Below are 14,323 nucleotides of genomic sequence, written 5' to 3' on the forward strand. Positions count from 1 at the left end.
CAAACCTTTGCCTGTTCTTTTAAAACAGGTGGGTAAGAACTTATATTACCTATCTATTTTAATTAACATAACTAATGTAACTTAATGACACTATGTTTGTTTAGGCTGAAGTTCCTCTTTAAGATGAGGAAATAGAAGGGAGGTAGGAGGAAACATCGTGGCAAGCCTGCCTTTTCCTGTCTGAAAATGAGCCAAAAGTCACATTTTTTCAGAAATGATTACAGAGACAGGGGGAATGAAGAGAGAGACAATGCACAAAAGTATGTGGATCCAGTATGAACATACCTCTGTGTTTACCTTAACCTTACTTTAAAGTCACTCTGATGCTACGCTTCACCCACTTTCATGCTTTTATCCAATGAGTGAATAGTAGCAGACAGGGTTAGAAAACTGGGGCCAATCTGAGGCCAAAGGATCAGAGTGAGCCAGGGATTCCAGAGTCTGAGCATCTTATACTGCACTTGTATGTTAATAAAGGTAACAGAAGCCAGTGTTGTAATAGTTGTGGTTGCAGATGTTTCAAATACAACAGAGCCCCAGGACCTGAGGGGCCCACCTCCATTTGCAATGAATACTGAAAAACAGGGAATGCAGCTGGAGCGCTGATAAAAATGGGAGACATATAGGGCTTGATTCACAAAAGAGTGCTAACTGTTAGCACGGCCGTTTTCGCGCGAATTTTCGTATTGCGCGCGAACGCAAATTTGTCACGCGAAATGATAACGTTTTCGCGCGCAAACCAGAATTCTTGCATGAAAACGATAAAGATTTCGCGCGGAAATTCGCGTTTGTGCGCGAAAACTTTATTGCTTCGCGTGAACATTCGCGATCGCGCGCAATGCGAAAAATCACGCGAAACCGGCCGTGCTAACAGTTAGCACTCTTTTGTGAATCAAGCCCCTAGTGTGGTTTGGCCTCCAATCCTGGAAGCAACATCTACTGCTACCTGGCATCAGTGGGGCAGGGCCACATTCAGAATTTCTGGGCTCCATACTGGGTAAACCTATGCCCTCCCCCCCCCCCATGCCAAATCCCAATCTGATAGGTAAATTGTAGCAGCAGGCAGCTAGTGATTTGCAGATTGTAGAGGCCAGCAGGTACTTATAGGCATATTGAAGTAGCCAGCAGGTAGTGATAGGATGATTGTAGTAGCAGACAGGTAATGACAGGCAGATTGTAGTAGCTAGCAGGTACTGATGGGCAGATTGTAGTAGCCAGCAGGTACTGATAGGAAGATTGTAGTAGCCAGCAGGTACTGATAGGAAGTTTGTAGTAGCCAGCAGGTACTGATAGGAAGATTGTAGTAGCCAGCAGGTACTGATAGGAAGATTGTAGTAGCCAGCAGGTACTGATAGGAAGATTGTAGTAGCCGAAAGGTACTGATAGGAAGATTGTAGTAGCCAGCAGGTACTGATAGGAAGATTGTAGTAGCCAGCAGGTACTGATAGGAAGATTGTAGTAGCCAGCAGGTACTGATAGGAAGATTGTAGTAGCCAGCAGGTACTGATAGGAAGATTGTAGTAGCCAGCAGGTACTGATAGGAAGATTGTAGTAGCCGGCAGGTACTGATAGGAAGATTGTAGTAGCCAGCAGGTACTGATAGGCAGATTGTAGTAGCCAGCAGGTACTGATAGGCAGATTATAGTAGCCAACAGGTACTGATAGGCAGATTGTAGTAGCCAGCAGGTACTGATAGGCAGATTCTAGTAGACAGCAGGTACTGATAGGAAGATCGTAGTAGCCAGCAGGTACTGATAGGAAGATTGTAGTAGCCAGCAGGTACTGATAGGCAGATTGTAGTAGCCAGCAGGTACTGATAGGCAGATTCTAGTAGACAGCAGGTACTGATAGGAAGATCGTAGTAGCCAGCAGGTACTGATAGGAAGATTGTAGTAGCCAGCAGGTACTGATAGGCAGATTGTAGTAGCCAGCAGGTACTGATAGGAAGATTGTAGTAGCCAGCAGGTACTGATAGGCAGATTGTAGTAGCCAGCAGGTACTGATAGGAAGATCGTAGTAGCCAGCAGGTACTGATAGGAAGATTGTACGGTAGTAGTCAGGAGGTATTGATAGGCAGATTGTAGTAGCCAGCAGGTACTGATAGGAAGATTGTACGGTAGTAGTCAGGAGGTATTGATAGGCAGACTGTAGTAGCCAGCAGGTACTGATAGGCAGATTGTAGTAGCCAGCAGGTACTGATAGGAAGATTGTAGTAGCCAGCAGGTACTGATAGGAAGATTGTACGGTAGTAGTCAGGAGGTATTGATAGGCAGATTGTAGCAGCCAGCAGGTACTGATAGGCAGATTGTAGTAGCCAGCAGGTACTGATAGGCAGATTGTAATGGCCAGCAGCTACTGATAGGCAGATTGCAGTAGCCAGCAGGTACTGATAGGAAGATTGTAGTAGCCAGCAGGTACTGATAGGAAGATTGTAGTAGCTAGTAGGTACTGATGGGCAGATTGTAGTAGCCAACAGGTACTGATAGGCAGATTGTAGTAGCCAGCAGGTAGTGAAAGGAAGATTGCAGTAGCAGGCAGATATAGGCAGATTGTAGTAGCTGTCAGGTAGTGATATGCAGATTGTAGTAAAAGGCAGGTAGTGATAGGCAAATTGTTGTAGCCAGCCGGTACTGATAGGCAGATTGTAGTAGCCAGCAGGTACTGATAGGCAGATTGTCGTGACCAGCAGGTACCGATAGACAGATTGTAGTAGCCAGCAGATACTAATAGGCAGATTGTAGTAACCAGGCGGTACTGATAGGCAGATTGTGTAGTAGCCAGCAGGTACTGATAGGCAGATTGTCGTGACCAGCAGGTAGTGATAGGCAAATTGTTGTAGCCAGCCAGTACTGATAGGCAGATTGTAGTAACCAGCAGGTACTGATAGGAAGATTGTTGTGACCAGCAGGTACTGATAGACAGATTGTAGTAGCCAGCAGATACTAATAGGCAGATTGTAGTAGCAGGCAGGTAGTGATAGGTAAATTGTAGTAGCCAGCAGATACAAATAGACAGAATGCAGTAGCAGGCAGGTAGTGATAGGTAGATTGGTAGATTGTAATGGGCAGCAGGTAGCGATAGGCATGTTGTAGTGGCAAGCAGGGACGACAGCGGGAAGGGGGTGACTAGCATTAACGACAACAGGAACGGGGTGACTAGCAGCAACAACAGCGGGAATGAGGTAACTAGCAGTGACTGGAGCAGGAAGGGGGTGACTAGCATTTATGACAGTGGGAAGGGGGTGACTAGCAGCAACACCAGCGGGAAGGGGGTGACTAGCATTGAGGACGGCGGGAAGGGGTTGACTAGCATTTATGACAGTGGGAAGGGGGTGACTAGCAGCGATGACAGCGGGAAGGGGATGACTAGCATTGACGACAGCGGGAATGAGGTAATTAGCAGTGACTAGAGCGGGAACGGGGTGACTATAACAAATATCAACTATGCAGAATGACCACACAGCTAAAGGATTCTGTCTTCAGTCTGTCTATGAATCTTACAGAAATAATTTAACACATAAACTACAGAAAGGTTGAACACTTGCATATCAGCCTTCCCTACAGAACCACGGGCAATCACCTCGCCAACCCGAGATAAGCTCTTTCATCTGGCTCTATTAGAGCTTAATAAACCAGCGTTGTGCCAGGCTGTACAACACAAAGACCAAAATGTCTGGGAGCAATGCTCTCTTCAAGCATGGACCATTATTATGATATGTACGGAGAGCAACATCTTTTCCAGTGTTTTCAATCAAAATGTACAATGCAGGGTAAGTGAGTGGCTTTGCACCTGTTTATTTTTCTATGTTATTCTGTAAACATTACAATGTTACTCAGAAGAAGCCTGTCCTCCAGACAACCTACCATGCCCAGGAAGATCATTTCCTCTTCTCTCTGCTGCGTGGTTCTCTTCCTCTGAATATAGCCTCGCCAGACCTGTGGTGTGAACGGAAAGTCAGCAAGGATACAGCAGGAATGGAAACCGCTTCCTGAGCGGCACAGCAATTGGGGAAGTAGGAGAGCACACAGGAAGGGAGTGTGGAGTGGAATGGGCAGTCTAGGTGGGGGACCTTGGCTTTATGCTAACACTTACAAGCCTGTCACATCAGTTACAATTGCAACAAGGAGTGCTTTTCCATTACTATGGAAAACTGGAAATAAACCTTATTTATATAGGAAATTCTGTTAGAATACATGCAAGTGATGTGTTCAGAAATGAATACCAGAAAGTCATTTCACATTGCATCCTTCCATTCCCTGACTGACCTCCAGCAGACACGATTTTGGTCATACTTTTCAGTGGCTTGAGTAACACAGCACAGCTGAGAACTACAGACAAAATGAAACGCAGTCATTCACACTGTGTTCAATACTGCTAGCTTAGGCTGTATAGGTAGGTGGGCAAATCTTAAAGAAAAGCTAAACTATCATTTAAAAACGGACATAGGCTGTATCAATGCTAGCAAACTATCCTATATATTAATAGGCAACTGTCCCTGCATACAGCAGGGACAGTTGTCTCTGTGTAGCTGGGTCCGTGCTTTATGCTACTGCGCATGTGCGCAGCACGGATCCAGCCTCACACAGGCAGGAGAACAGCGACGGGGCAAGGGAGCCAGGGGGGTGTGTGAGCGGGCTGCCGGGTGCGCAGCAAGTGCGCGCGTGGCAGGCGCGCGGGGACAGACCTAGCCCGTTTTTAAACGGGCTAAGGTCACTAGTTGGGTAATAAAACTGTTTCCTAAAAAAAATAAAAATCTTATTTTCAGGTACGAAGGCAATATAATGAATGCTAAAAATAAAAAATATTATTTTTAAAAAATATGCACTTAAAAAAAAGTTGGGACAGGAGCATGTTTACCACTGTGCTGCATTACCTGGTTTTAACAACACAAGTTTTAGGATCTGAGCAGACCTATTTTTAAATAATGTAAATTTGAGAGTGAACTGCTGTCCCATCATTGTCTTATATATGATTTCTGCTGCTCAATAATTCAGGGTCTCTCCTTTGTCTTATTTATCTTTTCATAATATTTTTTAGGTGAAAACCACACCCAAATCTCCCACTGCAGACCCTTTTTAATTTTGCCATTTCACCTCCAGTATGTGTTGATACTCTGCACTTAAAGGACCTCTGTCGCGAATATCTTAAAATTTAAAATACATGTAAACATATACAAAGAGGAACTAAGTTTCTTCCAGAGTAAAATGAGCAATAAATGACTTTTCTCCTATGTTGCTGTCACTTACAGTAAGTGGCAGAAATCTGACATTACCGACAAATGTTAGACTAGTCCTCTTTCTCATGGGGGGTTTTCAGGGTTTTCTTTATTTTTAAAAGCACTTAGTGAATGACATTTGCTCCGTCCAACTGCCAAAAAAGTATGCAGTGAGCAGGCTGGCCAGTATCATTCTATAAATCTTTTTCAAGGAGTGTCTTTATAAAGAATAAAGGCCATGCTGAGAAAGAATCCCCTATGGAGAGATGGACTAGCCCAAAATCTGTCGGTAATGTCAGATTTCTAATATTTACTGTAAGTGACAGCAACATAGGAGAAACGTAATTTATGGCTCATTTTACTCTGGAAGAAATGAGCTTCTTACAGTATTTGTATGTGTTTTAAATTTTAAGATTTTCACGACAGTTCCTCTTTAAGGTGGCCATAAACTTATAGATTTGCAGTAGATTCGACCATTAGATAGATTTCTGTCAGATGCCTGTGAAGCAAAATCTGACAGGAATCTATCTGATGTGTGCCACACACTAGGAACAGATTTCCAATAGATTTCAGAATAAAATCTTTTGGAAATGTATCTGCATTAGATCCAATGCAACTCTATGGGCCATCGATCTGCTGCCAGCAGCAGATCGACCTAGATTTTCCATCCTGTCAGATATATCAAATCGATCGCAATCGTCCACAAATCGATCGACCGGAAAATTTGATAGAATCGATTTCTGATTGATTCTATAGAATCAAACGATCAAAGACTGAAATCAACCAGTGTATGGGTCCCTTTATATTGATACTAAAGTAGCTACAGTGTTTGCTGAGTATTGCTTGAAGCTTGAGCTTCTTAATTGTACCCATTATTTCTAGTTTAAAAGTTCCCTTCACCGTAGCTTATCTCCACTGCTTATCACCCCACTGCAGCTCTTATCAACACTTCACCAAACACTGAATGGATTAACAATTACTAGTTTCTTAATGTAAGCAACTTATTGTGTCTCTCAGCAATTTCCTCCTGGATGTCAGCTAGGTTCCTAAAGCTTAACCTAGACAAAACTGAGCTCCTGATCCTTCCACCCCATGCTGCTGCACCCATCCCAGGTTTCCACCTCACAATCGACAACACAACCATTCTCCCTACCTCCCAGGCCCGCTGCCTGGGTGTCACCTTGGACTCTGACCTCTCCTTCATCCCACACATCCAAAACATCACAAGAGCCTGCAATTTCCACCTCCGTAATATCTCCAAGATCCGCCCATTCTTAACCCCGGACACGACCAAACTGCTCATCCATGCCCTCATTATCTCCCGCCTTGATTACTGTAACTCACTCCTTTCTGGCCTCCCCCTGAAACGCACTGCCCCCCTTCAATCAGTGATGAACGCGGCTGCAAGACTCATCCATTCTTCGCACCGCTCTGCATCCACATCTCCCCTTTGTGAATCCCTGCACTGGCTCCCTATCCGTCTCAGGATAAGTTTCAAGATTCTATGCCTGGCGTATAAATCTGTGCACAAAACATGCCCTACCTACATCTCGCAGCTTGTTCACAAGTATACACCAGGTCGCCCCCTCCGTTCCTCCAACGACCTTCGCCTCACCACCCCGCGCATTTCACACTCCCATGCCCGCCTGCAGGATTTCTCAAGAGCTGCCCCCACCCTCTGGAATGCCCTTCCACCACCCATCAGACTTGCTCCCTCTTTCAACACATTCAAGCAAGCCCTCAAAACCCACCTCTTTATGATGGCCTACCCACCTCCTACCACACAGTAACTCTCTAAGGAATATTTAACAGCCCCCCCTAGTGTTTCCACCCCTCCCTTTAGATTGTAAGCCTCTGGCAGGGTCCTCCACTCCCTAGTGTAATCTACAGGATCATGTGCTCCTGTCCTATGACAGCCTGTACTTGTATTACTGGGCCTACCTAACCAGCCCATATTGCATGATCATGTATTTTGTACAATTTGTATGTATAACTTTGTTCTATGTGTATAACCCTATGTATGTCATCCTTGTATCATTGTATATATTTATTGTCCAGCGCTGCGTAATATGTTGGCGCTTTATAAATACAATAAATAATAATAATAATAATAACATGCCAATATTTTGCTACTATTTGAAATCAGAGCTAAGTCAGTAATTTCGGTGCACGGCATTATTCATCAGTGCCCGACTTTTCAACCAGATTTAAATACACCAACATTCTAAGACTTGGTTTATATTACGCCTGAGCCATAAAATAATTTCTAAAATTGGAGTTCAGAGTCATCTAATAAAACTAGGTTAAATGTTAGAGTTGATAAAAACATTGAATCTTATGAATACTAAAAATAAAAAAAATAATAAAAAGGACCTGTCCATCAATGTTTGTGCTAAATAACTTCTCCAAAGTCTTAGCCTGTAGTCCTAGGACCACTACTTTCTGCCACATAAGGACCAAATTCTCAGGGTGCTTAGAGGTCTAGGCCAAGCCCCTTTCCTCAGGTTCTGCTGAAGAAAAAAGCCTAGAAGCATAGGCTATGCTTCCTCTTACATGGTACTGCAGGAGGTAAGAAGGTGCCACATCACTGATCGGGGACTAAGGCCCCTTTTACACTTAATCAGTTGCTCTCAGTTAAAAATGACAGAAAACCGATTTTCAAAGTAATACCCATGTTTTCCTATGGCACAGTTCCCACTATACACATTTTTTAACTGAAATAATTTTCACAATGCACTGCTATGGAACGCATACCAATGCATACCAACGCGTACCAACGCACAGGGCCGTGCAGAGGATTCTCAAGGGGGGGGGGGTGCTCAAATTTGAAAAAGGGGCCCTAATCGATAAATCGTGCTAAATTGTGTATGTAATACCCCTTCTCCAGAAAGCACTAGGCAGTCTTAACCCCCCCCCCCCCACCACCACCACACACACACACACACACACACACACACACACACACACACACACACACACACACACACACACACACACACACACACACACACACACACACACACACACACACACACACACACACACCTTTATAGAAGTATCAGGCATACTTCGTGTCTTCTTCCAACTAACTTCTTTGGTGCCACCACCCTCAAATCAGCAGTCATAGGTGCGCACTATTAGAGTGGGCACAGTGGAGCCTGATGTAGGCATGGATTCACCTTTCATTACTGATATCTCTGTCTCTCTAGATCAGCACCCAAGCTTCTTTTCAGGCAAAGAAGAAGTGGTTGCCAATATGCAGTGGTTGCTAAGCATTAGTAGATGCAAAACTGCAGTAAGTGCCAAGGTGCAGCGGGTGCCCATATACAGTGGGTGGTAAGATGCAAAGGTTTACTTTGTGTTAAGTTGCAGTGGGTGATGAGATGCCAAAGTACAGTCTGTGTCAAGCTGCTGTGGGTACCAAGGTCCAGTTTGTATTGGGTGTTTATTTGCAGTGGGTGCTATGCAGTATTGGGTGCTGAATGAGTAGCAGATGGTGATAAACAATAGTGGGTGCCATGTGAGTGTTAATTGGTACAGGGAGACATGTGAGTGTTGTACATGAGTGAGTAGAGAGTGCCATGTGTGGTATGGATGTGTGCCATGGTAGAGTACTCTCCCATATGGGTTCAGACCAAGGATGGGTACTGGGTGCTATTTGGGTCCTGGCCATGGACGGGTACTGGGTGCATATAATGGCTTTGGAACTTGGTGACATGCGAGTACTGTGCCATGTGGGTGTTGATTATGGGGGTATGTGGGTCTTAGATACAAATACTGGGTGCCAAGTGGGTACTAGGAGTGAGTACATGGCATATGGGTGATGGATGCTGGATAGTAGGGTATTTGTTGTCATGTGGGTGCTAAAGGCAGATGCTGGGTGCTATGTGGGTTCTGGGTGCTGACACAGGGTGTCATGTGGATTCTGGCTGTATGGGTGTGTATCAACTATCATAAAGGTGTTGATTGCAGGTACTCAGTCCCTTGTGAGTTCTGGGTGCAAGTACTGGATGTGATATGTGAGTGCTTGGTGTTTGTACTGGGCACTAAGTGGAGGCTTAGTGCAACTGGAACTACTGCAGATGAAACATGTGGGTGTTGGGTGCAGGTACTGGGTATCACATAGGTGCAAATACTTGGTGCCATGCCTGCATTGGGTGCTAGCTATGGGTGGGCATTGTGTGTCATGTGGATTCTGAGTGCAGGTACTTCGGGTGCTAGTACTGGTTTATGTGAGTTCAGATAATGTGCAAGTACTGTGCCAAGTGGGTGTGAGTACTGGGTGCCAGCTATAGGGTGAATGATGCAAGTACTAAGTGCCATATTGAGGCCGGATGTGAGTATTGGGTGAAAGTTGCTTGGTGCAAGTACTGGGTGCATGCTATAGTGGGGGTTACTGGTTGAGTGTAATGTGGGTGCTGAATATTGGTGGGATTGCTGTGGGTGCAGGGGGTGGGAGATCACTGTGGGTACTGCTATGAATGGCATAGTTGCTGCTAGGGGAGGTAGAGGTCAGTGTGGTTGCTGGTGGAAGGGTAGGTCACTGTGGGTGCTAGGAGAGGTCATTGTAGTTTTTTGAGGAGGGAGTAGTTGTGGATGCTGTGTGTTGGGAGAGATCAGTGTGGGCGCTGCTTTTGGGATGGGAGGTCCCTGTAAGTGCTGCAGGGGACAGGAGGGTAGCCTCTGGGGGAGGGAAAGATCACTGTGGGTGCTGGGGTAGGCAGGATCACTGCTAGATTTGGGGAAGGAGAGGTATTTGTGGGTGGTAGGTGAAGGGAGAGGTCACTGTGGGAGGTAGAGGTCACTGTGGGTGCTAGGTGGAGGGAGAGGTCACTGTGGGTACTAGGTGGAGGGAGAGGTCACTGTGGGTGCTAGGTGGAGGGAGAGGTCACTGTGGGTGCTAGGTGGAGGGAGAGGTCACTGTGGGTGCTAGGTGGAGGGAGAGGTCACTGTGGGTGCTAGGTGAAGGGAGAGGTCACTGTGGGTGCTAGGTGGAGGGAGAGGTCACTGTGGGTGCTAGGTGGAGAGAGAGGTCACTGTGGGTGCTAGGTGGAGGGAGAGGTCACTGTGGGTGCTAGGTGGAGGGAGAGGTCACTGTGGGTGCTAGGTGGAGAGAGAGGTCACTGTGGGTGCTAGGTGGAGGGAGAGGTCACTGTGGGTGCTAGGTGGAGGGAGAGGTCACTGTGGGTGCTAGGTGGAGGGAGAGGTCACTGTGGGTGCTAGGTGGAGGGAGAGCTCAGTATGGGTGCTAGGTGGAGGGAGAGGTCTCTGTGGGTGCTAGGTGGAGGGAGAGGTCACTGTGGGTGCTGGGGAGGGAGAAGTCACTGTGGGTGCTGCTGGGAGAGGTCACTGTGGGTGCTAGGTGATGGGAGATATCACTGTGGGTACTGGGGAGGGAGAGGTCAGTATGGGTCCTAGGTGGATGGAGAGGTCACTGTGGGTGCTAGGTGGAGGGAGAGGTCACTGTGGGTGCTAGGTGGAGGGAGAGGTCACTGTGGGTGCTGGTGGAGGGAGAGGTCACTGTGGGTGCTAGGTGGAGGGAGAGGTCACTGTGGGTGCTGGTGGAGGGAGAAGTTACTGTGGGTGCTAGGTGGAGGGAGAGGTCACTGTGGGTGCTGGAGAGGGAGAGGTCACTGTGGGTGCTAGGTGGAGGGAGAGGTCACTGTGGGTGCTGGGGAGGGAGAAGTTACTGTGGGTGCTAGGTGGAGGGAGAGGTCACTGTGGGTTCTAGGTGGAGGGAGAGGTCACTGTGGGTGCTAGGTGGAGGGAGAGGTCACTGTGGGTGCTAGGTGGAGGGAGAGGTCACTGTGGGTGCTGGTGGAGGGAGAGGTCCCTGTGGGTGCTAGGTGGAGGGAGAGGTCACTGTGGGTGCTGGTGGAGGGAGAGGTCACTGTGGGTGCTAGGTAGAGGGAGAGGTCACTGTGGGTGCTGGGGAGGGAGAGGTCACTGTGGGTGCTAGGTGGAGGAAGAGGTCACTGTGGGTGCTAGGTGGAGGGAGAGGTCACTGTGGGTGCTAGGTGGAGGGAGAGGTCACTGTGGGTGCTAGGTGGATGGAGAGGTCACTGTGGGTGCTGGGGAGGGAGAAGTCACTGTGGGTGCTAGGTGGATGGAGAGGTCCCTGTGGGTTAGGGAGAAGTCACTATGGGTGCTTGGGGAGGTAGAGGTCAGTATGGGTCCTAGGTGGAGGGTGAGGTCAGTATGCCACACTAGGATTCCTATCCAGGCCTCTTCACCTGAAAGTGCCCCAGGCGGAGGCGGAGCTTCTCGCGGGTGGGCGGGGCTTATCGCGGTAGGGGCGGGGCTTATTTTGTGCGCTCAGAGGGGCCTTTTTTTGCTGATTTTAAAAAGGGGGGGGGCCTGGGCACCCAGAGCACCCCCCTCTGCACGTGCCTGCCAACGCATTAAGTGTAAAAGGGCCATCTCACCTCCAGGCAGTGGTCACATAACTGTAGACATAAATTTCTTCTTCTAACTGTTAACAGCTACTATTCCTTAGCTGTTTGGGGGGGTGCAGGGAAGGGCAAAAGGCTGTAGTAAAATCCAGGAGGTAAGCATTCTGTGTGTATTTGATTTGGAACTCTACTTGAAATAATAATAATGCCATGGAGCAGGGGGTAATACAGAGGTTCAGAGGAGAGGTTAAGATATGAAGTGGGCCTTGTTCTCACCTTCTGGATACGTATTGCAGCTACATCTGGGTCCAGTGTCTTTTCTCCTTGTAGTTTGGCCATTCTCTCTCTCTTCTCTTCTAGGTGGATCTCTCTCATGAATTTGGCTCTTAAGCGTCCCTGTCGGGCCCTCTCTGACACCTGGATCACTCGGACTGCTTCATCCAGAGACATCGGTTTCCCTGGCTTTACCTGATGGTTAAAATAATAGGTCAGAGTGGTGACTGAAAAAGTTAAATTTACATGGATTATGTAAACAATATACACTGGAATAACATCTATGATACAGTGAGGGATATGGAGGCTGAGATATTACTTAACCACTTGAGGACCTAGGGCTTTCTACCCCTTAAGGACCGGCCACTTTTTTTCCATTCAGACCACTGCAGCTTTCACGGTTTATTGCTCGCTCATACAACCTACCACCTAAATGAATTTTGGCTCCTTTTCTTGTCACTAATAAAGCTTTCTTTTGATGCTATTTGATTGCTCCTGCGATTTTTACTTTTTATTATATTCATCAAAAAAGACATGAATTTTGGCAAAAAAATGATTTTTTTAACTTTCTGTGCTGACATTTTTCAAATAAAGTAAAATTTCTGTATACATGCAGCGCGAAAAATGTGGACAAACATGTTTTTGATAAAAAAAAACCCATTCAGTGTATATTTATTGGTTTGGGTAAAAGTTATAGCGTTTACAAACTATGGTGCCAAAAGTGAATTTTCCCATTTTCAAGCATCTCTGACTTTTCTGACCCCCTGTCATGTTTCATGAGGGGCTAGAATTCCAGGATAGTATAAATACCCCCCAAATGACCCCATTTTGGAAAGAAGACATCCCAAAGTATTCACTGAGAGGCATAGTGAGTTCATAGAAGATATTATTTTTTGTCACAAGTAAGCGGAAAATGACACTTTGTGAGGAAAAAAAAAAAAAAAAAAAGTTTCCATTTCTTCTAACTTGCGACAAAAAAAAATGAAATCTGCCACGGACTCACCATGCCCCTCTCTGAATACCTTGAAGGGTCTACTTTCCAAAATGGGATCATTTGTGGGGTGTGTTTACTGTCCTGACATTTTGGGGGGTGCTAAATTGTAAGCACCCCTGTAAAGCCTAAAGGTGCTCATTGGACTTTGGACCCCTTAGCGCAGTTAGGCTGCAAAAAAGTGCCACACATGTGGTATTGCCGTACTCAGGAGAAGTAGTATAATGTGTTTTGAGGTGTATTTTTACACATACCCATGCTGGGTGGGAGAAATATCTCTGTAAATGACAATTTGTTAATTTTTTTTACACACAATTGTCCATTTACAGAGATATTTCTCCCACTCAGCATGGGTATGTGTAAAAATACACCACAAAACACATTATACTACTTCTCCTGAGTACGGCGATACCACATGTGTGGCACTTTTTTGCACCCTAACTGCGCTAAAGGGCCCAAAGTCCAATGAGTACCTTTAGGATTTCACAGGTCATTTTGAGAAATTTCGTTTCAAGACTACTCCTCACGGTTTAGGGCCCCTAAAATGCCAGGGCAGTATAGGAACCCCACAAATGACCCCATTTTAGAAAGAAGACACCCCAAGGTATTCCGTTAGTAGTATGGCGAGTTCATAGAAGATTTTATTTTTTGTCACAAGTTAGCGGAAAATGACACTTTGTGAAAAAACACAATTAAAATCAATTTCTGCTAACTTTTGACAAAAAATAAAATCTTCTATGAACTCACCATACTCCTAACGGAATACCTTGGGGTGTCTTCTTTCTAAAATGGGGTCATTTGTGGGGTTCCTATACTGCCCTGGCATTTTAGGGGCCCTAAACCGTGAGGAGTAGTCTTGAAACGAAATTTCTCAAAATGACCTGTGAAATCCTAAAGGTACTCATTGGACTTTGGGCCCTTTAGCGCACTTAGGGTGCAAAAAAGTGCCACACATGTGGTATCGCCATACTCGGGAGAAGTAGTACAATGTGTTTTGGGGTGTATTTTTACACATACCCATGCTGGGTGGGAGAAATTTCTATGTAAATGGACAATTGTGTGTAAAAAAATCAAACAATTGTCATTTACAGAGATATTTCTCCCACTTAGCATGGGTATGTGTAAAAATACACCCCAAAACGCATTATACTACTTCTCCTGAGTACGGCGGTACCACATGTGTGGCACTTTTTTACACCCTAAGTACGCTAAGGGGCCCAAAGTCCAATGAGTACCTTTAGGATTTCACAGGTCATTTTTGTTTCAAGACTACTCCTCACGGTTTAGGGCCCCTAAAATGCCAGGGCAGTATAAGAACCCCACTAATGACCCCATTTTAGAAAGAAGACACCCCAAGGTATTCCGTTAGGAGTATGGTGAGTTCATAGAAGTTTTTATTTTTTTGTCACAAGTTAGCGGAAATTGATTTTAATAGTTTTTTTTCACAAAGTG

The 14,323-nt window shown here is 45.9% G+C and overlaps 1 protein-coding gene across 2 annotated transcripts in view; it reads right to left on the reverse strand.

Moving 5' to 3' along the window:
* IQCA1 (IQ motif containing with AAA domain 1) overlaps positions 1–14,323 on the reverse strand; it is a 249,948-nt gene that overhangs the window by 168,944 nt on the left and 66,681 nt on the right. For both annotated transcript variants that reach the window (XM_068245328.1, XM_068245329.1), the window contains exons 4-5: positions 11,884–12,075; positions 3,864–3,935 (exon numbers count right to left, since the gene is read on the reverse strand). In XM_068245328.1, coding sequence (XP_068101429.1) covers positions 3,864–3,935; positions 11,884–12,075 — 264 coding nt within the window. The remainder of the gene's footprint in view (positions 1–3,863; positions 3,936–11,883; positions 12,076–14,323) is intronic.

Source organism: Hyperolius riggenbachi, chromosome 7 (assembly GCF_040937935.1).
Source record: "Hyperolius riggenbachi isolate aHypRig1 chromosome 7, aHypRig1.pri, whole genome shotgun sequence".
NCBI classification, from domain to species: domain Eukaryota; kingdom Metazoa; phylum Chordata; class Amphibia; order Anura; family Hyperoliidae; genus Hyperolius; species Hyperolius riggenbachi.